This window comes from Gopherus flavomarginatus, chromosome 7, assembly GCF_025201925.1.
Source record: "Gopherus flavomarginatus isolate rGopFla2 chromosome 7, rGopFla2.mat.asm, whole genome shotgun sequence".
Classification (NCBI taxonomy): domain Eukaryota; kingdom Metazoa; phylum Chordata; order Testudines; family Testudinidae; genus Gopherus; species Gopherus flavomarginatus.
In genome coordinates, this window is record NC_066623.1 from 61,410,322 (window position 1) to 61,435,487 (window position 25,166).

A 25,166-nucleotide genomic window follows, 5' to 3' on the forward strand; every position below is an offset into this window, starting at 1 on the left:
AAAGGGCCATAGGTCCCAAGTTTAAAGGTGCTCTAGGAGAGCCTCCATAAGTGAGGAAGTCTGGTGAACAGTCTTCAAATGTAGAGGAAGAGATGGAAAGGTTACTCGCCTTGTGCAGTAACTGCAGTTCTTTGAGGTGTCTCCCCCTGTGGGTGCTCCACTTTAGGGGGGAAGTGCGTCCTGGCGCCATCGATTGGAGATTTATGGTCTCGCGCATGTGCAGTTGGTGTTTTGCGGCGCTGTTGGTGCTGCGTGTAGTATGTGCATGACCTGAGCCCTCTAGTTCCTTCTCTACCGCAGAGTCCTCACTGTGAACACCAAAATAGACGGGAGGTGTGTGGGTAGTGGAACACCCACAGGGACACACATCTCAAATAACTCCAGTTACTGCACAAGGTGAGTAATCTTTCTTCTTCCTTTGAGTAGTATCCCTGTGGGTGTTCCACTTTAGGTGTCTGTAGAGCATCGCTCCTCTAAGGGCTGCAGGGACTTTGGGTTCATTCGAGTCATTGAAGTAAGTACTGTGAGGTCCACTATGGTGTCAGCCCTGGAGTCCTGTGTGACTGCATAGTGCTTTGCGAATGTGTGGACAGAGGCCCAAGTGCCTGCCTTACAGAGCTCTAGTATTGGAACATTATTAAGGAATGCTACTGAAGATGAAATGGACCTAATAGAATGTGCTCTAATGTGCTCCAGTGGTTCTGTATTCCAGATATGGTAGCATGTTTGAATGCATGTGGAAATCCATTTGGATAATCTCTGAGTGGATATAAAGTCTCCTTTCAAGCACTCAGTAGTAAAGATGAAAAGTCTAGGGGATTTCCTGAAGGGTTTGGTTCTTTCAGGGTAGAACACTAGCACCCTTCCAATGTCTAGAGTGTGTAGGCAGGGCCGGCGCTACCATTTAGGCAGCCAAGGCAATCGCCTAGAGCGCCAGAATAATTGGTGGGCGCCGTTTTGCCGGAGGGGGCAGCAGGCGGCTCCGGTGGAGCTGCCGCAGTGGTGCCTGCGGAGGATCTGCTGGTCCGCGGCTCCGGTGGAGCTGCCACAGTCGTGCCTGCGGACGGTCGGCTGCTCGCGCTGCTCCTGTGGACCGCCCGCAGGCACCACTGCGGCAGCTCCACCGGAGCCGTGGAGCACTGGACCTCCGCAGGCACCACTGCGGCAGCTCCACCGGAGCCGCGGGACCAGCGCGCGGGGCGGCGAAATTGCCGTCCGCCTAGGGCGCTCAAACCCCTAGCGCCGGTCCTGTGTGTAGGGCGGCTTCTGTTGGAGTACCATGAGGCTTAGAGTACAATGTCTGTAGGTGAATAGATTGGTTCATGTGAAATGCTGAAGTTACTTTCGGTAAGAATTTAGGTTGCGGACTTAACGTGATCTTGTCCTTGAAGAATGTTGTGTAAGGGGCGCTCATGGCAGATCCTCCAATCTTGCTCATCCTTCTGGTCGAGGTAAGGGTGACCAGGAAGGCTAATTTCATCGATAAGTAGAGTAATGAACTGGTGGCTAAGGATTCGAATGGTGGTCTGGTGAGACATTTCAGTACCAGGTTGAGGTCCAATGTTGGCATAGGTCGTTGAACATCTGGGTAAACATTTATGAAACCATTGAGGAAGCATTTTGTAGTTGGGTGTGCGAATGTCAAAGTTCGATCTCTCAGTGGAATGCTGAAACGGCCGCAAGATGGACTCTGATGGAGCTCATTGTTAAGCCAGTGCTTTTCAGCTCCAATAGGTATTATAAGATAGATGCTAGTGGTGCTGAATCATTGTCAAGTGTCTTCCTTGACACCAGGCCAAGACATCCATTTTTGAAGGCAGGTTTTTCTCATAGTCCATTTCCTGCTGTTTAATAACAAGTGTTTAACCTGTTCTGAGCAGATTATTTCGTCACAGTGGAACCATTCAGGAGCCAGGCCTGTAAATGGAGTATCTACAGGTTCCCATGGAGAGTGCGACCATTGTGTTGAGTCAGCAGATCCGGCCAGTGAAGGAGAACTCGCGGGGTGTATATTGCCATGTGTAACAGGTAAGGAAGGATACCCCTCTCTGGGCCATGTCAGAACTGTAAGGATAAACCTTGTCCTTGTCTGCTTGTTTCTTGTATATCATTGGTATCAGTGAAAACGCATACATGAGTTGTACCTCCCATTTGATGAGGAAGGCATCCCCTAGTGACTGTAGTCCCAGTCCTGATCTTGAACAGAACATCACACATTTGTGATTAATTGGGGATCCGAACAGATAGATGGTGGGAGCGCTCCACTGTTTAATGGCTGAACTCAGGAGCTCTCCATTCATCTCCCATTCGTGATCCTGAGAGAAGTACCTGCTGAGCATGTCTGTTGTTGCATTCTGACAGCCTGGCAGGTAACACGTTGAGATGTTTATGTTGTATGCACCAAAAGTCTCATGGCTTCTGTGCATAGAGAATGTGAGCAAGCAACTCCTTGCCTGTTGAGGTAGAACACGCAGGCGATATTGTCGGTCATAATTTGAATGGATTTGTTCCATATATGAGGTAGGAAATGTCTGCAGGCATTGCGGACTGCTCATAGCTCTGACAAATTGATGTGCAGTTAAATCTCTCCCAGAGACCATTTGGCCTGTATGGTGTGTTGACTACATGTGAGCACCTCAGCATATCAGTGAGGCATCTGTGGTGATCACTGTTGTCAGGGGTTCCTGTTGGAAAGGAATACCCATACAGACATTTTGTGGAGTTGTCCACCATTGTAATGCGTTCTGGACATTTTGTTTGTGTAGGTTGTGTTTGCTTGGTATGCATAATGTGCGCAGCCAACCTCGTAGGCATTGCATATGTAATTTTGCATGTCGTACCATGGATGTCATGGCCATCATGTCTCCTAGTAATTGTAGGACAGTGCGAGCCCGAACTTGAGGACTGACTTGTACCTCTGAGATGAGGTTCGTGAATCTGGTAAGGGTTAATGACGCGTTGGCTTTTATAGCATCAAGGTGTGCCCCAGTAAAGTCTAGTTGTTGTACCAGGTTTATGGATAATTTTGGTTTGTTTATTTATAGAACGAGCTCCCAGAATAGTGTGATAGTGGACTGCGTCCATTGTGTCTCCCAGAGTTGGGCCTTTGATAAGGCAAATCGTCCAGGTACAGGAAAATCATTATTCTCTGTTTGTGTGGATGTGCCGCTACCACCGCTAGAGTTTTGGAGAAGACTCTTGGTGCCATGGATAGGGCAAATGGCAGTACCCTGTATTGGAAGTGTTCTCGTCCTACCATTGATGCTGGCATTATCATATGGTCGTTGTTGTTGTCTGTTGTTTAAGGAGTCTCTAAGTCTCTAATATGCTTGGTATCTCCTTCTTCTCTTTGCAGGGTTGGTGTAAATCTCCAAGGTGCAGACCGTGGCCCAAGAGACCTTCACTGAATGAAGCACCTCGTCTGACTTCTGAGAGAAGAGTTATTCTCGGTCGAAAGGTAAGTTCTCTACTTTTGTTTGGAGTTCTTTTGATGTCCCTGAGGGCTGAAGCCATGAGGCTCAGCGTGTTACTACAGCTGTGGCCGTTGTTCAGGCTGCTGTGTCAGTTGTGTCCAATGCCGCCTGAAGAACTGTTCTGGATATGAGCTGGCCCTCAGTGACAATGGCCTGGAATTGCATCTGTTTTTCCTCTGGGAGCTCAGATGTGAACTGGGCAAGTTTCCCATAGTAGTTGTAGTTGTATTTGGCCAGTAGGGCTCAATAATTGGCCACTTGAAACTGAAGGGTGCAGGAGGAATATTCTTTGCATTCAAACAAGCCAAGTCTTCTGTGTTTTGTCATGGACTGTAATCTTGAACTGTGGCTGTTCATTACGGTGATTTACAGCCTCGACAACTAGGGAGTTGGGAGGTGGGTGCGCAACCAGAAAGTTTGCCCCTTTGGATGGTACGTAATATTTTCTATCTGCTTTTTTGCAGGCGGGCAGAATAGAAGCAGGTGTGTGCCAGACTGTCTCTGCAGGATCCAAGATGGCCTCATTGATGGCACTGACAATTTTGGAGATAGATGCAGGTTGCAGTATTTGTACCAGCTTGTGCTAGTTTCTTTACCTCCTCCAGCGGGATGTCGTGGCTTTGCATGACCCTTGAACAGCTCTTGAAACTATTTAAAGTCATCTGCCGAGGCTGGCAGTGGGAGCATAATCGCCTCATCTGGGGAAGAAGGTGAATTGTGTACAGAAGATGGCATGGTCTATGCCCATCTCTGTGTCCTCTCCCCCTTCCTGTGTCTCCAAGGGTTGTGGTGTGGGAGATGCTGGGTTAGAGCACAGTTCACATCTATGCACTGTGGACAGTCTAGAAAGCTGACCCTTTTTTGAGCTCCATGGTTCTCAAATTGCCCGTTGCATTGGGAAAGCCATAGGAGGGTACATCCATGGGGGTCCACACCATGGTTGGTTCATCTGGTGTCTTGGACCCATGTGGCTCCACGTTGGTCAGTGGACCTTAGGTGAGGAGTGACGTGGAGATAGGAGGTATTGTCCCTGCATCTCCTCCTCATCATCACTGGGGAACTGTGCTATGTCTTGTGGGCTGTGATCTCCTCTGGAGCCTGTGGGGGAGCCCTTGGCATAGAGTATCAGTTTTGTGTATATAAGTCACCCCATGGACAAGATCCCATTTCACCAGTGTCTCCAGGTGTTTCTCCTCAAAGTATGGACCCATTCACTGGAACATATACAGGATCAGGTACTGGTCCCAAGCCAGGTATTGGATTCCCTCAGATAGTGGGTAATCCCAAAGATTGTCTGCAAGGGTCTTTTCATATGCCTTCTAGACCGCACAGGTGCTTAACGAATGTCCACTTAGGGGATGGGAGCATACCTGGGACACAGAACAGCAAAAGGCACCTGGAACTCCACCAAAGGGAATCAAAGCATCATTCACCTGGAGGCTCTGTGCTGTTAAGCTCACCCTATGAAGGTTCCAGAGGGAAAGGGGTCTGAGCAGGTCTGTCTTCATTTACTTACAGAAGGCAAGGGCTAGAGAAGCTTTGTCTACCTCCATAAACTCATGAAGATCCTGAGAAGTATTCTTTTCCCCTGAATGAACAAGAAGTATTTTTAAAAAATAACTTCTCCTGTAATTCTTTCCTAATTCTCCAGAGGCATAGGAAGCTTATTCAGATATGCAACTTCTTTTACTACTGTTATCCAGAACTTCAGAGTTTTAGACCACTGAATGGTATCTTGCTCAGTTCAGTTCTGGAGTGGTGTCCACACCTGGAAGTGAGGCCAAGTATATCTCTTAGCTATGGTGGAACAAAAGGAGGCAATGGAAAGGCCAAGACGGACAGATTCAAGGGACAAATATCTCATTAAGGCAGAATTTCTGGATGAACGAAAACCAGGGGGAAGGGGAGAATGAGTGGGACAAAGAACCATCTGAGAGGAACAGAATTAAATGAAGCCAGGCTGCAAGAATTTGGGGTGGTAAGACTGGATAAAGCAGCAAGAGTCACTTTCATAGGCAGAAGGCTTCTAGCTAATTCAAACACAGATGAAGTTCCCTCTTGTGGAGACAGAGCATCTAGCTTCATGACCTTTTTTCATGGCTGTGGTGTCCACTGGTCCCTAGAGCAATAAGTAATAATGGACACCTCATCTCCAAAACACCCAGAACAGTCTCTCAACGTATGAGCCTGTGACAGCCTATCACTAACTGGTAAGAGATACCCTTTTCTAGGACTGTTGCTGGCCATGGCAAAGTGGAGCTACTGCCCTCCAAGCTAGAAAAGAGACATCCTCATGTACACCCTGCTGCACATCATCTACTTCTGTCAGCTCATCTAATAAGCTCTATGGTCTGCTGGAGGGAGAAGGAGAGAGAAAATGTGGAAGTGTGGGGAAAGGGATGCCAGCAAGCCACAGTAGCCAAGGTTTTCCCCAAGTGCTCTGCAGTGGAATGACGACAAGTTGTTTCTGCAAAGAGAGGTAAAATAAACAGAGCTTGTTGTGCAGTTACTAGGCTTACATATGGGGAGTTTTGACAACAACCAATAGCTCATTTCAGACTAATGGATTGCCTATTAGAAAAAGACGGTTACTCACCTTTGTAACTGTTGTTCAAGATGTGTTGCTCATATCCATTCCAGTTAGGTGTGCGCACTCGTTGGAAGATTTTTTACCCTAGCAACTCCAGTGGGTCAGCAGGTTGCCCCCTGGAGTGGCGCCGCCATGGTGCTGGATATATACCCCCTGCCGACCCGACCGCTCCTCAGTTCCTTCTTGCCGGCTACTCCGACAGTGGGGAAGGAGGGCGGGTTTGAAATGGATATGAGCAACACATCTCGAAGAACAGCAGTTACAAAGGTGAGTAACCGTCTTTTCTTCTTCGAGTGATTGCTCATATCCATTCCAGTTAGGTGATTCCCAAGCCTTACCTAGGCGGTTGGGTCGAAATGAGATGTCACAGAGTGTAACACTGCAGAGCCGAAGGCTGCGTCATCCCTGGACTGCTGAACCAGGGCATAGTGGGAGGCAAAAGTGTGGACCGAGGACCAAGTCACTGCACGACAAATTTCAGGAATGGGTACGTGAGCGAGGAAAGCAGCCGATGAGGCCCGAGCCCTGGTAGAGTGCGCAGTCACGTGGCCTGAGGGGACGTGAGCCAAGTCGTAACAGGTGCAGATGCACGACGTTACCCAGGAGGAAATCCGCTGCGAGAAGACGAGTAGGCCCTTGATATGCTCAGCCACCGCGACAAAGAGTTGGAGAGTTCTGCAAAATGGCTTAGTTCGCTCAATATAAAAAGCGAGCGCTCTACGGACGTCCAGGAAGCGTAGCTGCTGCTCCCTACGAGACGAATGGGGCTTTGGAAAGAAGATAGGTAGGAAGATCTACTGGTTAACATGGAAGGCTGATACCACTTTGGGGAGAAAGGCCGGATGTGGTCGCAGCTGAACTTTGTCCCTGTGGAACACAGTATATTGGGGATCTACTGTGAGGGCTCGAATCTCCGAGACTCGTCTCGCTGATGTGATGGCCACCAGGAAAGCGGTTTTCCATGAGAGGTAGAGAAGGGAGCAAGCTGCTAATGGCTCAAAAGGGGCGGACATGAGTCTGGCAAGAACCAGGTTAAGGTCCCATGTAGGGGCAGGGCGGCGTACCTGGGGGTAGAGGCGTTCTAGGTCCTTAAGGAATCTAGACACCATTGGGTGTGAGAAAACCGAGCGGCCATTCTCCCCTGGGTGGAAGGTAGAGATGGCTGCCAAATAGACCCTCAGGGACAATACCGCTAGGCCTTGTTTAAGGGACCAGAGGTAATCCAAAATGTTGGAGATGGAGACCTCGGTGGGAAGGAAGTTCTGCTCCACGTACCAGCACGCGAAACGCCTCCACTTGGCCAAATACGTCGCTCTAGTGGAAAGCTTCCTGCTACCCAGGAGCACCTGTTGCACTGGGGTAGAGCAACGCAGCTCAGACTGGGTCAGCCACGCAGGAGCCATGCCGTGAGGTGGAGGGACTGAAGGTCTGGGTGACACAGTTTGCCATGGTCCTGGGTGATCAGGTCCAGGTGAAGAGGCAGTGTGACAGGGTCGGCTATGGATAAGTCTAGCAACATGGTGTACCAGTGCTGCCGAGGCCACACCGGAGCTATCATGATCAAGCGGGCTTTGTCCCTGCGTACTTTTAGTAGGACCTTGTGGATGAGCGGAAATGCTGGAAAGGCATAGAGCAGGTGCGTCGTCCACGGTACAAGGAAGGCGTCCGCCACTGAAACCCGTGAGAGGCCTTGAAAGGAGCAGAACGTCTGGCATATCCTGTTCTCGTGGGACGCAAAGAGGTCTATCTGGGGAAACCCCCACCTCCGGAAGAGCGAAAGAGCAACGTCCGCGCGAAGGGACTATTCGTGGGAAAGGAAGGATCTGCTGAGGCGATCCGCCAGCGTGTTCTGAACTCCCGGGAGAAAGGACGCGATGAGGTGTATGGAGTGGGCTATGCAGAAGTCCCAGAGTCATAAGGTCTCTTGACACAGGGGTGACGATCTCGTGCCGCCCTGCTTGTTTATTTAGTGCATAGCTGTTGTGTTGTCGGTGAATACTGACACAGCAGCCCTGTAAGTGCTGCTGGAACGTCTGGCAAGTGAGGCGGACCACTCTCAGCTCCCGGACGTTGATGTGGAGGGTCAGCTCTTGAGATGACCAAAGGCCCTGTGTGCGTAGGTGCCCGAGGTGAGCCCTCCCATCCCAGGGATGATGCGTCCGTTGTCAGGGACGCCGAGGTCTGGGGCAGATGGAACGGGAGCCCTGCACACACCATGGAGGGATCCAGCCACCATTTGAAGGAGTCTAGGACTGTCGGGGGAATGGTGACAACCACGTCCATAGGATCCCTGGCTGGATGGTATTGTGAGTTGAGCCACGACTGGAGGGGTCGGAGGCGCAGTCTGGCGTAGTTCGTTATGAACATACAGGCTGCCATGTGGCCTAGGAGAGCGAGGCAAGTGCGCACCGAAGTCAACGGTGCCGCTCGCAGTCTCCAGATGATGGCTGCCATAGTCTGGAACCGTGACAGTGGTAGACAGGCTTTGGCGAGAGTGGAGTCCAGGGTGGCGCCAATAAATTCTATCCTCTAAGTAGGGATCAGAGTCGATTTTTCCACACTGATCATTAGACCTAGATGTAGGAAAAGGTCCTTGACAATGCGGACGTGACTGAGGACTCACGCCTCGGAGGTCCCGCGGATGAGCCAGTCGTCTAGATACGGAAGGACGTGTATCCGACTGCGGCGAAGGTGGGCGGCAACTACAGCCATACATTTGGTGAATACTCTTGGGGCTGTAGAGAAGCCAAACGGTAGGACCGCAAACTGAAAATGTTGGCAGTTGGCCACGAATCGGAGGAACCTCCTGTGATGCAGGAAGATGGCTATGTGGAAATAGGCATCTTGCATGTCCAGGGCGGCATACCAGTCTCCAGGGATGGGATAATGGTCCCCAGGGATACCATACAGAACTTCAACTTTACCATATATCTGTTGAGTTCCCACAGATCAAGAATAGATCTGAGACCCCCCTTTGCCTTGGGGATTAGGAAGTAGTGGGAGTAAAACCCCTTGCCCCGCTCGTGCTCCGGTACCACCTCTATGGCTCCTTTGGCAAGGAGCGTTTGCACCTCCTGTAGGAGGAGTTGCTTGTGAGAAGGGTCCCTGAAGAGGGACAAGGGAGGGAGGTGGAAGGGGGGGACTGAAATAAATTGGAGGTGGTATCCAAGTTCCAACGTGCGTAAGACCCAACGATCTGATGTTAGCTGGGACCACGCAGGGAGGAAAAAAGAAAGACGGTTGGAAAAAGGAGGGGACGGATCCTTTAAAGAAACTGGTACAACGCCCTCAGGAGCACCTTCAAAAGGAGGGTTTTGGCCCTGAGGAAGGCTTGGAGGAGCTTAGGTTCTGGCTCCCTTGGTTGCCTGCAGCAACCGGTTCTGCCTTGCCGTCTGGTGAAGTCTTGCCTTTGTCGGGGCTGAGGGTAAGGGCGGTACGGTTGGGGCCGGAAGGGCCTGCGCTGAATTACCAGCGTGTGCATCCCTAATGAGCGCATAATGACCCTGTTGTCTTTTAGGCTCTTCAGCCTAGGGTCAGTTTTATCTGAGAACAGCCCTTGGCCCTCAAATGGAAGGTCCTGGATAGTGTGTTGGAGCTCCGGAGGGAAGCCGGAGACCTGCAGCCACGAGATACGGCGCATAGTCAAGCCAGAGGCCAGAGTCCTGGCGGCTGAGTCCGCTGCGTCCAGGGAAGCCTGGAGGGAGGTTCTTTCCACCTTCTTTCCTTCATCGAGGATCGCCGAGAACTCCTGACGTGCATCCTGTGGAAGCAACTCCTTAAATTTGTCCGCTGCCGCCCAGGTGTTGTAACTATAGCGGCTAAGGAGGGCTTGCTGATTGGACACGCGGAGTTGGAGAGCCCCCATGGAATAGACTTTTCGCCCTAGCAAGTCCATGCGCCTCGCGTCCTTTGATTTAGGGGCTGGAGCCTGCTGGCCGTGGCGCTCCCTCTCGTTAACTGACTGGACAATGAGAGAGCAGGGAGGAGGGTGGACATAGAGGTATTCATAACCCTTGGAGAGCACCATGTATTTACGCTCTACACCTCGCGCAGCAGGTGGGAGAGAGGCTGGAGACTGCCAGATCGTAGTGGCATTGGCTTGTATGGTCTTAATGAAGGGAAGAGCCACTCTAGTGGGGGCATCCGATGACAAAATGTCCACCACTGGGTCCTGCACCTCCGGGACCTCCTCAGCCTGCAAGTTCATATTTTGTGCAACACGCCTGAGGAGGTCCTGGTGAGCCCTGAGGTCAATTGGTGGAGGGCCGATAGATGAGGTTCCAGCTACAGCCTCATCAGGGGAGGATGAAGAGGAGAGACCTGGAACAAGCAAGTCTGATGAGGGCTCCGCCTGGTAGATCGTGTCTGTCTCCCTGGGGAGCTTGGAGTCTTGAGGCTGGGTCAATCCTTCCTCCATAGGAGGAGGAGAATGGGTGATCGTGGCCTCCGGCACCCTGTGTTCTGAGGTGGTCGAGTGCAATGGACCTGGGTGAGGGCCTTGGGCCTGATGGTACGCCCAAGGCGTCCAGAAATCCCACTGCTGCGGTCCATGATCTTGAGGCTGGGGCTCATGGAATAACGCAGCAGGCACGTTGGTGTCTGGGGCGTATGCACTATCCGCCTGAGAAGACACGGACGGGTGTCAGGACGGCCATGAAGGAGCCGAACAAGGCTGGTATGAGTCCTTCGCTCCCGTCGCTGGAGATTTCCGCGGTGCCGGGGATCAGTACCGGGTATCATACCGGTGCCAAGACCGAGACCGGGACCTGCAACCAGCGCGGTGCCGGGAGGTCGACCTGGATCTCGAATGTCTGCGGCGGGACCGGCTGCGAGAGTCTCGGTGCCTAGAGCCGGAGTGGTACTGGGAGTACTGGGCAGGACGAGAGGTGGATCTGTGCCGTGAGTACGGCCGGTACCGCCTAAGTGAGCGGTGCCGGGACTGCGAGCGGCGTCTAGACCGAGACCATCCATGAGACCGCAAACGGTGCCGGGACCTGGATCGAGATCGGTGCCGGCTCGTCGATTCCAGTGAAGGAGGTCTCATAGCGGCTGGCTTACCTCTGGAATGCAGAACTCGCACCGGCGGTGCCGGGGGTTGAGGCAGGGCAGACTCAATCATTGCAATAAGGTCCCTGGCGGAGGAGAATGGCTCCGGTGTGGAGGGGACCGTAAGCTTGACCACAGGTCTCGCCGGGGAGCTGTCAAGGACCGGACTCGACGGCCCTCGTGGGACCGGAGTCGATGGTACCACAGTCATCGGTGCCGCAGCAGGAGTAGGTGCCGGGCGATCCGAACGAGTCTGCGTCGAAGGAGTGGAGGAAGCTGAGATCCTGCGATCAGGTCCCTGTGCCGGAGAAGGCCGGTGCCGAGGTTTCTTGGCGGAGCTGGTGCGGTCCGGTGCTGGAGGAGCACTGTCAGCGCTCGGTGCCGAGGATGGAGGGTTCAGGGCTGCCTCCATCAGGAGAGTCTTTAAGCGAAAGTCCCTCTTCTTTTTAGTCCACGGCTTAAAGGCCTTGCAAATGCAGCACTTGTCGGAGATGTGCGATTCCCCAAGGCACTTTAGGCAAGAGTTGTGGGGATCGCTCGTGGGCATCGGCTTTATACAGGCCGAGCACGGTTTAACCCCGGTGAACCAGGCATGGGCCCCGGCACTGGGTGCGGGGAAGGGCTAATGCCCAAGCCCCGCTAAACTATATACAGTAACTAATAACTATAAAACTAATTACACTATAGACTAAGTCAACTATATACAACAAGAGATCAAATGAACAAGGAGAAGCTAGGGAAGTGGAGGACAGCTAAGCCGCGCTCCACTGTTTCAACGACCGACACGGGCGGTAAGAAGGAACTGAGGAGCGGTTGGGTCGGCAGAGAGTATATATCCAGCGCCATGGCGGCGCCACTCCAGGGGGCGACCTGCCAACCCACCAGAGTTGCTAGGGTAAAAATCTTCCGAGCGTGCACACACCGCGCGCACACCTAACTGGAATGGATATGAGCAATCACTCGAAGAAGAATGTATATTCTCTCATCCCATGGACTGAGAGGATTCTATGCGACCACTTCAGTTAGATCAGGAAGTAAAAGTTTAGAAGTCAATTCTGAATAACAATCTCCTTCAAGACAGCTATGTACTAATATCCCCTAGTTCATTTGGCCTTGGTTTTGTTTAGCACACTTAATCCTTCTGACTCATATAAAACATAATCGAAGTCTTCCTCACCATTTCTGCTGTCATTGTTTTAGCTACAATATGAGTTACAGCTTTCCCATCATCTCTGTGTCCTCTCCTACGCCTCAGTATCCTTGGGGTCAGAGGTCCATGAGCTCTGTAATTTAGACCAAAATCTATGTACTACAATTAGTTTTATACAAAGTATTTCTGATGGTATGTAAAATTGTTTGACTTTACGAAGTTTTATGCTGAATTTATTAGATTTTAACAGATATATGCACTTAAACATCTTCATCCATGACAAACATAACAAACATCTCCAGCATCACAAAACTTTGTGTTAAATGCAAGATATGCAAAAGCAGCACATTTGGTATTTCCAAATTCGTTCAGACAAGTCACCTTCCACTTTGCTGCCATTTCCAGAATCCTATAAATTAATATATTTCATGAATTTGGCTTTAGGGTTCTGGGCTTTGACTCATGTTTGAAAACAAACATTGAACTCTATTTAAACATTGTTCCCAATATAATCCATCCAAAAAGATTGTCTGAGTGACCAGTACAGGTAGGCAAAAAAATATTTTAAGGCTATTTTCAAAAAGCAGCTTCTAGCCTAGATCACCAGTTTGACTCTATCTTTTGATACAACATCATTCCTTTACTATACCAATCTCCAATGAAAAGTGCATATGGAGTGTCCAGACAAAAACCTACCAAAAAGACCCTGACATTTCTTAAAATGTAGGCACATCTTAAACTGTGGTTATGGTTAGAAAGGGGACTCTTCAACTTATCTATGTTTCATATTCTTTCCTCCCTCAGTATAATAAATCACTTCCATTTTACAAAGCAAAGAGAATTTAAATCTGCAAGAGATGCAGGGCAAGGAGGAGGATTAGAAGGCATGGGGGGTGGGCGGGAGGGGAAGAGGCAGGACAGAAACAGAAGAGGACAGAGACAGGCTTGTTGGGGGAAGGGAAGGAAAACAGGAGCAGAAGTGTCTGGAGCCACTAGACCACACTCCCCAGCAGAACCTGGAACCAAACCCATTATTCCCAAGTCTCAACATTACTTTGCTATCTAGGAAATTGTTGTGAAACCCACTGAAAGTATGTCTCTCCAGTCCCCATCTAGTGGCAGTCCCATACGGAAGATGAACTAACACAGCTGATAGCAAGAGAAGGCAGTTTAAGTGGTAGAGAGCTGTGCCGTGAACCAAAAGATCCCAAATATGCTGCCGACCTATGTGGGGAGTAAATCTGTTCCCACATACACCTCTACCCCGATACAATGCTGTCCCTGGGACCCAAAAAATCTTACCGCGTTTATAGGTGAAACCGCGTTATATCAAACTTGCTTTGATCCGCTGGAGCGTGCAGCCCAACCCCCCCCTAGAGAGCTGCTTTACCATGTCATATCCGAATTCGTGTTATATCGGGTTGCGTTATATCGGGGTAGAGGTGTAATGGAATTTGTATTTGAAATTTAAGTTTAAAAAAAAAAGACTTACTGCATAAGACATTAAACTAACAGTAATGTTGCAAAGTCAGGCACTCAGAAGTTAGAAAATGTTAAAATTAAGTTTTCCTGTGCAGTCTTAATTCAGCTTCCTTGTGCATATGTTATGATAGAGTTTAATTATGTGTTCATGTATATTTTTTCCCTACAGAACTCCTGCCTCATTAAGTTCATAGGACAAACTGTGCTGGAGGAATGAATTAAGGTTGTGTACTGAGTGAAACTGTTGTAGGACTGCTGCCTCATTTGTTGCAGAAGTTGGAAGATGTGTAGTGAATGAAGCAGAGAACTATCATTAGGGCAGCTGAATAATATGGAAATTGAACTCTATCCCTGACACTGCCACAGAGTTCCTATCTGATGCTATGTAAGTCACTTAAAGAAAACTTTTTACAAGTGGTCACTAATGTGCATTCCTCATTTTCTAGGTACCTGGTTTGAGATACACGTGGGTTCATTTGCGTTAAGTGCTGAGTGCACACAACTGCAACTGAAGTCAATGGGCACTGTACTTTCAACATATAAAGTGCTATAAAATAAGTCCTCTAAAAACCAAATTTCAGGCTTCTCAAATTCAGCACCTAAAATTAACTTACACTTCTAACAATTTTGAATGTAAGCTTTGTACCTCAGTTCTCTATCTGGAAACTGGGGATATCATCATCTTGCCTCTCAGGGGCTGTTGAAGATTAATTAATTAATGTTCATAAAGAACTAAGTTACCTCAATGAGAAAAATACAGAAAACACCATGAGCAAATTAATTCTGTTCAAATTCTGCACTGAGTACAGTGCGCAATAAATAATGATGAGGATAGAAAGAAATAGTGAATAGTGAACCATCTATCCTGTGCACTGAGGGGAAAAAAGTGATAACATAATTAAAGACTGTCAGACAGCATATGCACACTAGGACCTGAATTAAGAATGCCTGTGGGCAACTCTTAACTGGCATTTAACAATTTCTGAATGCTTGACTTTGCAACCTTGTTTTAACGTAGGGTTTTTAATATAATATGGATTTACAGTACATATTTTCATACAGGGAAATACTGCAGTTCAGACAGCATCTGGATAAGGACTCAAGTATGCTGATAAACTAAAGAAAAATGGAAGGACAGAGATTTTCTAAATTTTAGTGATTTAATAGTTCCACTGGAGAATAAGTAGCAATCAGTTGGTTATCTTAATATAATAATTCCACTAGGGAGAATATCAGTCTGAACCACTGGCAGGAAGTTTTTAAATTCACAGTTTATAATTAATTACAGTGCTAGTTAACTTCTATTAACATTGAGAAAGGACAAGCAAGAAATTATGATGTTTAAGAATGAATTTTGTTGTAGGGCCCCAAGTATGAACTAGTAACTATAGAACAGTGGTTATCAAACTATGGGGCACACCTGGGAATGTGTCACGGGAGGCGGAAGCTGTATGCATTTTTTTTTTAAAGAGTTCCAGCTGTCAGCCCCGAGCATCTGGGGCTTGGGCAGCAGGGCCATGCACAACCAGGAGGCCAGGGGAGGGAATAAAGAGGACAGCCGGAGGCCCGGCATCCCAGGGCTCTCCTCACCAGGATGTAGTCTGGACTCTCCTCTCCCCCCACCGCCACCAACCCTTCACTTGGAGGCGCCTGCAGGGCTCTAGCTGTCAGTCCCGGGACAGCAGCAGTGCAGAAGTCAGGGTGACAATTGGGAGCTAAGTCTGCTGTGAAAAGTGGTATTGACAAATAGCACTTTTCACACTGCCACTCTTACTTCTGCACTGCTGCTAGCACAATGCTGCCTTCAGAGCTGGGCACCTGGCCAGAGGTATATATACTTGTGTGGCAGGGGCCGTAAATGACTACAGATACAAAGAAAGGGGATTCAGTCAAATAAGTTTGAGAACCACTGCTATAGAGGTTACCTGAGGCGAAGGTCCTCCCATATTTTCAGCAATCCACATAGCATTACTAGTTCATAGTATTTTTTCCAACATTCAACAGCTTCTTCTGCTGTAGGTTCTTCTTTAATATTACTTTGGTACTGAATCAATTCCAAATGCATCTTTTTATACTTCTCCAGATTTTTTCTAAAACGTTGACCAATTGGAACAGGAATAGTTCCATTCTCAATATCACACCAACTGTGAAAATAAAACAAAAATATTATACTTCTGTTATAGGGCGTAGAGGCTCCATGCTGGCAAGGAGAGGGTTAATGAAAGCCTCTGGACCCAACTGGCCTTGTGTCATTACACTTGCAACAGATGTCAGGTATGGAGTTAAAAGAAGTCCCAGCTCAGTGCTGGGCTGATCAGGAAAGAAAGCAGAGCTCTACTTCTTCATTGCCAAAGAAAAGCCTGGTTTCAGCCAAGAGTCAGATACAGCTTGCTGTCTGGATGAGCCTCTCAAAGGATGAGATGACCAGGCCGAGGAAGACTGACCAAAAGCCGGGCCACATGTTATTTCCTGCGGCCCTCCATAGGCACCAACTTCACCGGCAGCTAATCTCCACTCTTGTCCCCCTCCTCCTCACTTCCCCCCAGGTGTGTTGTGTCCCTGCTCCTCCTCCTACCTCCCAGCGCTTCCTTGGCTGCACTTAGGACTTTCCGGGGGGGAGGAGGGAGGAGCGGTGACATGGTGTGCTCAGTGTAGGAGGTGGAGAAGAGGCAGGGCAGGGGCAGGGATTTGGGGAAGGGGTTGGAATAGGAGCAGGGAGGGAGAAGAGCTGGGGCGGGGATTTTGGGGAAGAAGTTGGAATGGGGGCAGGGAAGAGGTGGGGTGGGGGCGGGGCTCTGTGTTTGAGACACCTGTGATAGACTGTTTGTTGGGGCACCAGGCACTGTCACCCAGGGATCTCTCTCTTAGGGGTTCTGGGCACCTAGGGATCCCCCCCAATCACCCAGGGGTCTCTCTGTTAGGGGTGCTGGGCGCCCAGAGGTCCCCTCCCCATTGCCCACGGTTCTCTTTGTTGGGACACTGCACAGTGTCTGTGATGAAGTGGAAATCTTCTGTAACATTTTTATAATTCCTAGGCGAGCCTCAGTTTCCCTCTCGACTTTGTGCTATAACCGGAGGGGGTGGAAAGGGTTATGCAGTGCAGGAGAGAGTCAGCGCCTATGGCGGGCCGCAGGAAACGGCCTGCCGGCCACGTGTTTGAGACTCCTGGTGTAGAACATCAGTGTTAGTGACCACATAAGAAATAGTTACAGGTGTTTATATTTTATTAAAACCCCTCTTCGCATTACAGTTTTTAAAAAGTTAATACATTGACTCTTAATAGCATACTATATTATTCATTTTTTTCATTTTTGACTATACTTTTGTATCGTTGTATGAAAAGGTTTCAGTGATGCGGCCCTTGGGCCAATGTACTAGTCCTCGTGTGGCCCTCATGGTGATTTGAGTTTGAGATTCCTGCCCTAAATAGAAGGGCAGGATCCTGCTGAAGATTCCTTGGATAACTCTGTTTTTTAGTTCATAGCATTCCTTTATTTTTGGACTTTAATACGTCAGAAGGGGTAGGACTCAAGTGTGCCTTACCTGGAGGGCTAAAGCACCAATGCTGTAGACCCTGTGAGAGGTGGCAAGTGAACGCTGGAGACCCTATGACAAGGTGAATAGTGCTAAAATGGACCATGAGGAGACCCCTCACAGTTTCTTTAAAAAAACTCAAAAAAAACTCTCAAAAACCTCTATCTTTTTTGGGGTAATATACTTACAGTTTAATTCTCTCTTCTACCAGTGCCACATAGGTCTCACAACTTTCATCTTCATCCCAGTCCCTCCAAAGGAAGTCATAGAAAAACCTAAAAGATATATTGACATTACAGGGGGTCCCCAGTATACGTCAGTGTTGCGTTCTTGAAAAGGGCTATGGATACTGAAACGACAGATACCAGGGAATTTAACTTTTCCCCATAAGAAAAAATGGCCTGTTCCCCCTCTACTCCTGCCTTGCCTCTTCACGCCCAGTTCTGCCCCCTCCTCCGAGCGCACCCTATCCCCGCTCCTCCTCCTCCCTCCCAGCACCTCCTGAACTCCAGGGGAAGCACCCAAAGAAAAGCCCTGCAAAAGGTGAGGTGACAGCTATGTGGATCAGAATCCGTTCCCCTATTGGTAAGCGATGGATACAAGAAATGACGGACAAGGGGGAGACTTATTCCGGGGACCCCCCTGTATGATACTGCCACCACATTTGTTCTTGCATGAGAAGCAGGGGAAAAAAAGCTTCCATATGTTATTTTGGCAATCAACCTCACAACTTTTTACTGTGGTGATCTCAAGTTGTGAAAAACATTTTCACTTCATAAAAAACTACAACACCACAAATCTTATTTCCCCGCAAGAAAAATCTGTTTAATTTCTGCAGTTTGATTTCTCTCTTCACCTCACCAGCAGCCTTAGGTAAAATCTCAACAGCGCTTCTATAAGTTCATCCATATGGTTATGGCTGTCCAAAAGAAAAAATGTAGTTATCTACCCTTCATTTTTCCTTCTCTGAAATGGGCACCTGGTGCTCCATAATCTGTTATAACTAGGTTATTCTTCTTCTTCCAAACCTGAAGACTAAAAAAATAAACTCCACTAGCTTCACAATGTAGTGCTGCCAATTAGAGCTGATAAGAGAAGTGATTGCCTCTCTCTAACTCCCCAATCAACTGCTCATGCTAAGATGATAAATTATAAATTCCGATTATAACACAGGGAAATGGAAGAAACTGCTTACAACAAAGAAAGATCCTAATATGAGGGAATCACAAGATTTCGCCGTCTCCCTCTGCAGGAATATTACATAAAGAGAAAAAAGGAAGAACTGAGACATTTCCCCTCCAACTGGAAATGAATGCAAATTAGGTGACAACCTGGGAGAGACCCAACAGAGCACCAGATGCCCACTTAAGAGAAGGACAAGTTACATGTAGGTAAGGAAATTTGACCTGTCTTCATCATGGGCACCTGGTGCTCAGTAATCCATTACAACTGGGAAGTAGCCAGTAAAACGTATCTACATAAACAGGAGGGAAACTTGAAACACCAAGAGTGAACCTGTCATAACCTTAGTCCCAGATTTGGACCTTAGCGTCCAAAATATGGGGGTTAGCATGAAAACCTCCAAGCTTAGTTACCAGCTTGGACCTGGTACTTGCTGCCACCACCCAAAAAATTAGAGTGTTTTGGGGCACTCTGGTCCCTCTGAAAAACCTTCCCTGGGAACCCCAAGACCCAAATCCCTTGAGTCTCACAACAAAGGGAAATAATCCTTTTTCCCTTCCCCCCTCCAGGGGCTCCTGGAGAGATACACTGACACAAGCTCTGTGAAACTACACAGAGTGACTCCCCCTCTCCGTTCCCAATCCTGGAAACCAAAAGCACTTTCCTATTCCCCCAGAGGGAATGCAAAATCAGGCTAGCAAATCCAACACACAGATCTCCCCTGATTTCTTCCTCCCACCAATTCCCTGGTGAGTACAGACTCAATTTCCCTGAAGTAAAGAAAAACTCCAACAGGTCTTAAAAGAAAGCTTTATATAAAAAGAAAGAAAAATACATACAAATGGTCTTTCTGTATTAAGATGATACAATACAGGGTCAATTGCTTAAAAGAATATTGAATAAACAGCCTTATTCAAAAAGAATACAAATCAAAGCACTCCAGCACTTATATTCATGCAAATACCAAAGAAAAGAAACCATATAACTTACTATCTGATCTCTTTGTCCTTACACTTAGAAACAGAAGGCTAGAAAGTAGAAACTGCTTCTCCAAAGCTCAGAGAAAGCAGGCAGACAGACAAAAGACTCAGACACCAACTTCCCTCCACCCAGAGTTGAAAAAAATCCGGTTTCCTGATTGGTCCTCTGATCAGGTGCTTCAGGTGAAAGAGACATTAACCCTTAGCTATCTGTTTATGACACGCCCCCGAAATTGCAGACAGTGGGGAAGCTCACTGGCGGCGATTTCCTTCTAGAACTTGAAAATAAACAGATTAATACAACACATGCACCTTTACATATACTACTAAGTATATATCTAACAGACTTCTACATTTTAAGAACACTTTTTAACTACTGAATTCTGGGAAACTCTCACGGGAGAGAGCATCAGCAACTTTGTTAGAAGCTCCTGTGATGTGCTGAATTTCAAAATCAAAATCTTGGAGAGCTAAACTCCAACGAAGAAGTTTCTTGTTGTTCCCCTTGGCAGTATGAAGCCACTGTAGTGCAGCGTGGTCAGTTTGTAGTTGGAACCGCCGTCCCCAAACATATGGGCGTAGCTTTTCCAGGGCGTACACAATGGCATAGCATTTCTTTTTACTGACTGACCAGTGACTTTTCCTCTCCGACAGTTTCTTGCTGAGAAACACGACAGGATGGAAGTTGTGATCTGTTGCTTCCTGCATGAGCACTGCTCCTATACCACGCTCAGATGCATCCGTGGTTACTAGGAATGGCTTGTCAAAGTCCGGGGCCCTGAGCACAGGGTCAGACATGAGCATCGCCTTAAGCTGGGTAAAGGCCTTTTGACACTCATCAGTCCACTTAACGGCATTTGGCTGGGTCTTTTTGGTCAGGTCGGTCAATGGGGCAGCGATTTGGCTGTAGTGTGGTACAAATCGCCTGTAGTATCCAGCCAAGCCTAAGAAGGATTGGACCTGCTTCTTGGACCGTGGGACAGGCCACTTTTGGATAGCATCCACCTTGGCCTGTAGGGGGTTTATGGTTCCTCGACCCACCTGGTGCCCCAGGTAAGTCACTTTGTTTTGGCCTATTTGACACTTTTTGGCCTTAACAGTTAGTCCGGCCTTCCTGATGCGCTCAAAGACCTTTTCCAGGTGTAGTAGGTGTTCGGGCCAGGAGTCTGAAAAAATGGCCACATCATCGAGGTAGGCAACTGCAAATTCTCCCAGTCCAGCTAGTAGACCATCTACCAGCCTCTGGAAGGTGGCGGGTGCATTTCGAAGGCCGAAAGGAAGGACATTGAATTCATACACCCCCGCATGGGTGACGAATGCTGACCTCTCCTTGGCAGGTTCATCTAGCGGTACTTGCCAGTACCCCTTGGTTAAGTCTATTGTAGAGATGAACTGGGCACGTCCCAACTTTTCCAATAGCTCATCGGTACGTGGCATTGGATAGTTGTCCGGACGAGTTACAGCATTTAGCTTACGGTAGTCCACGCAAAAGCGTATTTCCCCATCTGGTTTGGGTACCAGAACCACTGGAGATGCCCATGCACTGGTAGATGAGCGGATTATACCCATCTGTAGCATGTTCTGGATCTCCCGTTCTATAGCAGCTTGGGCATGAGGAGACACTCGGTAGGGTGGGGTTCTGATTGGGTGAGCATTACCTGTATCAATGGAGTGGTATGCCCGTTCAGTCCGTCCTGGGGTGGCTGAGAACAATGGGGCGAAGCTAGTGCACAGCTCCTTGATTTGTTGCCGCTGCAGACGTTCCAGGGTGGTTGAGAGGTTCACCTCTTCCACGCCACCGTCTTTTTTCCCGTCGTAGTAGACACCGTCAGGCCACTCAGCCTCATCTCCCTGGACTGTAAACTGACAAACCTGTAAGTCTCTGGAATAGAAAGGCTTGAGAGAATTAACATGGTACACTTTAGGCTTTAGTGAGGAATTGGGAAATGCTATGAGGTAGTTTACAGCTCCCAGGCGCTCTTGGACCGTGAATGGCCCTTCCCATGATGCTTCCATCTTATGGGCCTGTTGCGCCTTCAAGACCATAACCTGGTCTCCTACCTTGCAAGAACGTTCTCTGGCATGTCTGTCATACCAGGCCTTTTGCTCTTCTTGAGCATCCTTTAGGTTCTCTCTAGCAAGGGCTAAAGAGTGTCGGAGGGTGCTTTGTAGGTTGCTTACAAAGTCCAGAATGTTAGTTCCTGGAGAAGGCGTAAACCCCTCCCATTGCTGCTTCACCAACTGTAATGGCCCCTTAACCTCGTGACCATACACAAGTTCAAATGGTGAAAACCCTAAACTGGGATGTGGTACAGCCCTGTAGGCAAACAGCAACTGCTGCAACACTAGGTCCCAATTATTGGAGAATTCGTTGATGAATTTTTGTATCATGGCCCCCAAAGTTCCATTGAACCTTTCCACCAGGCCATTGGTTTGATGGTGGTACGGGGTGGCAACCAAGTGATTCACCCCATGAGTTTCCCACAGTTTTTCCATGGTCCCTGCCAGGAAATTAGACCCTGAATCTGTAAGGATGTCGGAGGGCCAACCTACCCTGGCAAAGATGTCTGTTAAGGCCAGGCACACAGTGTTAGCCCTGGTGTTGCCTAGAGCTACTGCTTCTGGCCATCGGGTAGCAAAGTCCACTAAAGTCAGTACGTACTGCTTTCCTCTGGGCGTCTTTTTTGGGAAAGGGCCCAGAATATCCACAGCTACTCGCTGAAATGGGACCTCAATTATGGGGAGTGGCTGGAGAGGGGCCTTGACCTGGTCTTGAGGCTTTCCCACTGTTTGGCATACCTCACAAGACCGGACATACTTGGCAACGTCCTTGCCCATCCCCTCCCAGTGGAAGGACTTCCCCAACCGGTCCTTGGTTCTGTTCACCCCAGCATGGCCACTGGGATGATCATGGGCTAAGCTTAAGAGCTTCCCCCGGTACTTAGTTGGAACCACCAACTGTTTTTGCGGCTGCCATTCTTCCCGGTGTTCACCAGAAAGAATTTCCTTGTATAAAAGTCCTTGGTCTATAACAAACCGGGATCGATTAGAAGAGCTGAGAGGCGGTGGGGTGCTCCGTGCCGCCGCCCACGCTTTCTGAAGGCTGTCATCAGCTTCCTGCTCAGTCTGGAACTGTTCCCTTGAGGCTGGGGTCACCAGTTCTTCCTCAGACTGTGGACTTGGGCTTGGTCCCTCTGGAAGCGATGTAGGTGATGGGGTTGTTTCCGTTGCTGGTGAACCGCTCTCCGCTGGTGCACCTGAGGGTATTTCAGGCTCTGGCTGAGCCTTTTGGGTATGGCTGTCTTTTGCTTCTGCCAGTTCTGGCTCGCTGGCGCCCTCTGGCGTTGAGTTTGAAGATGTGGTTGCACTTGCTGGTGCTGGTTGCTGTTCCAGTTCCGGGCCTGGGACTGGAGGTGGTGTGGCTGTTTCAGTGGTTGGCGTGGAATCTGGGTCCACTACCTCTGTCTGGGTCTCTGGTAACACAGACGGGGCCTCTGTGGACGGCTCAGGAACAGGAATGGGTCTGGATGCTTGCCTGGTTTGGCTACGTGTAACCATTCCCACTCTCTTGGCCCGCCTCACCTCGTTGGCCAAGTCTTCCCCCAGTAGCATGGGGATAGGATAATTGTCATAGACTGCAAAAGTCCACATCCCTGACCAGCCTTTGTACTGGACAGGCAGTTGAGCTGTAGGCAAGTCTACAGCTTGTGACATGAAGGGGTAAATTGTAACTTTGGCCTTTGGGTTGATGAATTTGGGGTCAACGAAGGATTGGTGGATAGCTGACACTTGTGCCCCCATGTCTCTCCACGCAGTAACCTTCTTTCCGCCCACTCTCAAATTTTCCCTTCGCTCCAAGGGTATTTGAGAGGCATCCGGGCCTGGGGATCTTTGGTGTGATGGTGGTGTAATGAATTGCACTCGCATGGGGTTCTTGGGACAGTTGGCCTTGATATGTCCCAGTTCATTACACTTAAAGCATCTTCCATCTGATGGGTCACTGGGCCGAGGTGAGTTACTGGAGACTGGTGAGGTTGAAGGGTAGGGTATCTGTGGCTTTACTTGGGTGGTATGTGGGGTCTTTGGCTGTCCTCGGTTGTAGGGTTTATGGTCTGTGTGCCCCCTGGGGTAATCGTTCCCCTTGACAGTAGCTTTCTTGCTTTCTGCCAGTTCCATCCATTTGGCTCCAATCTCCCCCGCCTCAGCGATATCTTTGGGTTTTCCATCTTGTATGTACCGTGTGATGTCTTCAGGAACACCGTCCAAGAACTGCTCCATTTGTATGAGGAGGTGCAGTTCTTCCAAGGTTTGAATGTTGTTTCCTGTTATCCAGGCCTCATAGTTTTTTGCAATGTAGTAGGTGTGTTTGGGAAATGACACCTCTGGTTTCCACTTTTGGGTTCTGAAGCGCCGACGGGCATGATCTGGGGTTATCCCCATTCTGTATCTGGCCTTGGTTTGAAAAAGTTTATAGTCACTCATTTGCTGCTTAGGCATTTCAGCTGCCACCTCTGCTAAAGGTCCACTGAGCTGTGACCTCAATTCTACCATGTACTGGTCTTCGGGGATGTTGTACCCAAGACAGGCTCTTTCAAAATTTTCCAAGAAGGCCTCGGTGTCATCACCTGCCTTGTAGGTGGGAAATTTCCTGTGCTGTGGAGCAATAATTGGCGCCGGGTTGTTAGGGTTGGCTGGCACATGCAGCCCAGCTTTTGCCAACTCCAGTTCATGTTTTCTCTGTTTTTCCTTCTCTTCATTTTCTTTTTGTTGTTTTTCAATTTCTTTTTGTTGTTTTTCCATTTCTTTTTGGTGTTTTTCCATGTCTCGGCGGTGGGCCGCCTCTTCTTCTGCTTGTTTCCTTCGGTAGGCCACCTCTTCTTCTTCTAGTTTTCTTTTGTGTGCTGCCTCTTGGGCTGCCTGTTCTCTTTGGAAGGCTGCCAGTTTGATGCTTTCTTCCTTTTCTTTCATCTCCATCTGTCGCCTGTGTTCAGCTTCTTTGAATTGCTCTTCGGCCTCAATTTTTGCCTTAGAAGTCATGATTCCTGTTTTCTTGTGTTGGGGTGCCCTCCGGTGTTTATCTTCTGAACTGCAGGCTCTCTGCCTCCTGAAGTCTGCCTAGCAACAATGCTTTTTTCCCTTTCTCTCTCTAGCTAATGTTCAATGAAAGGAAACCAGAAAAACCACTTTATTTGCATATATATAGTGCTGGTAATGACTCTCAATGGGAGTGCTATTGTGTGACAAAAGACTCTTAATAGCACCTTAATGATTTCTTGCTTAACATGCAAGCCACAAACTGCCAGAGAGAGCAGAAAAAAAAATTCTCTTTGGTTCCCTTTTAAAACCAAACTGTTTCTCTCTCTGCTAAAAAGCCCTTAGCAGAGAAAAGAAAAATATAATATTCCTACTGGCTTCTGGATTCTGTCTATATCCCACCGCTGCTACACCATGTCATAACCTTAGTCCCAGATTTGGACCTTAGCGTCCAAAATATGGGGGTTAGCATGAAAACCTCCAAGCTTAGTTACCAGCTTGGACCTGGTACTTGCTGCCACCACCCAAAAAATTAGAGTGTTTTGGGGCACTCTGGTCCCTCTGAAAAACCTTCCCTGGGAACCCCAAGACCCAAATCCCTTGAGTCTCACAACAAAGGGAAATAATCCTTTTTCCCTTCCCCCCTCCAGGGGCTCCTGGAGAGATACACTGACACAAGCTCTGTGAAACTACAC

At 48.6% G+C, this 25,166-nt stretch overlaps 1 protein-coding gene and 1 long non-coding RNA gene across 2 annotated transcripts in view; one reads left to right on the plus strand and one right to left on the minus strand.

The window, feature by feature from the left end:
* The window catches only part of SHCBP1L (SHC binding and spindle associated 1 like), a 59,420-nt gene that overhangs the window by 16,213 nt on the left and 18,041 nt on the right, over positions 1-25,166 (minus strand). Inside the window, exons 4-6 of the mRNA XM_050963567.1 lie at positions 17,464-17,550; positions 15,667-15,885; positions 12,287-12,392 (exon numbers count right to left, since the gene is read on the minus strand). Of these exons, the coding sequence (XP_050819524.1) occupies positions 12,287-12,392; positions 15,667-15,885; positions 17,464-17,550 (412 nt within the window). The remainder of the gene's footprint in view (positions 1-12,286; positions 12,393-15,666; positions 15,886-17,463; positions 17,551-25,166) is intronic.
* LOC127055970 (uncharacterized) lies at positions 1,785-4,162 on the plus strand. The gene is made up of 3 exons (XR_007775679.1): positions 1,785-2,028; positions 3,356-3,457; positions 3,938-4,162. It is a non-coding gene; the product is annotated as an uncharacterized LOC127055970 (long non-coding RNA).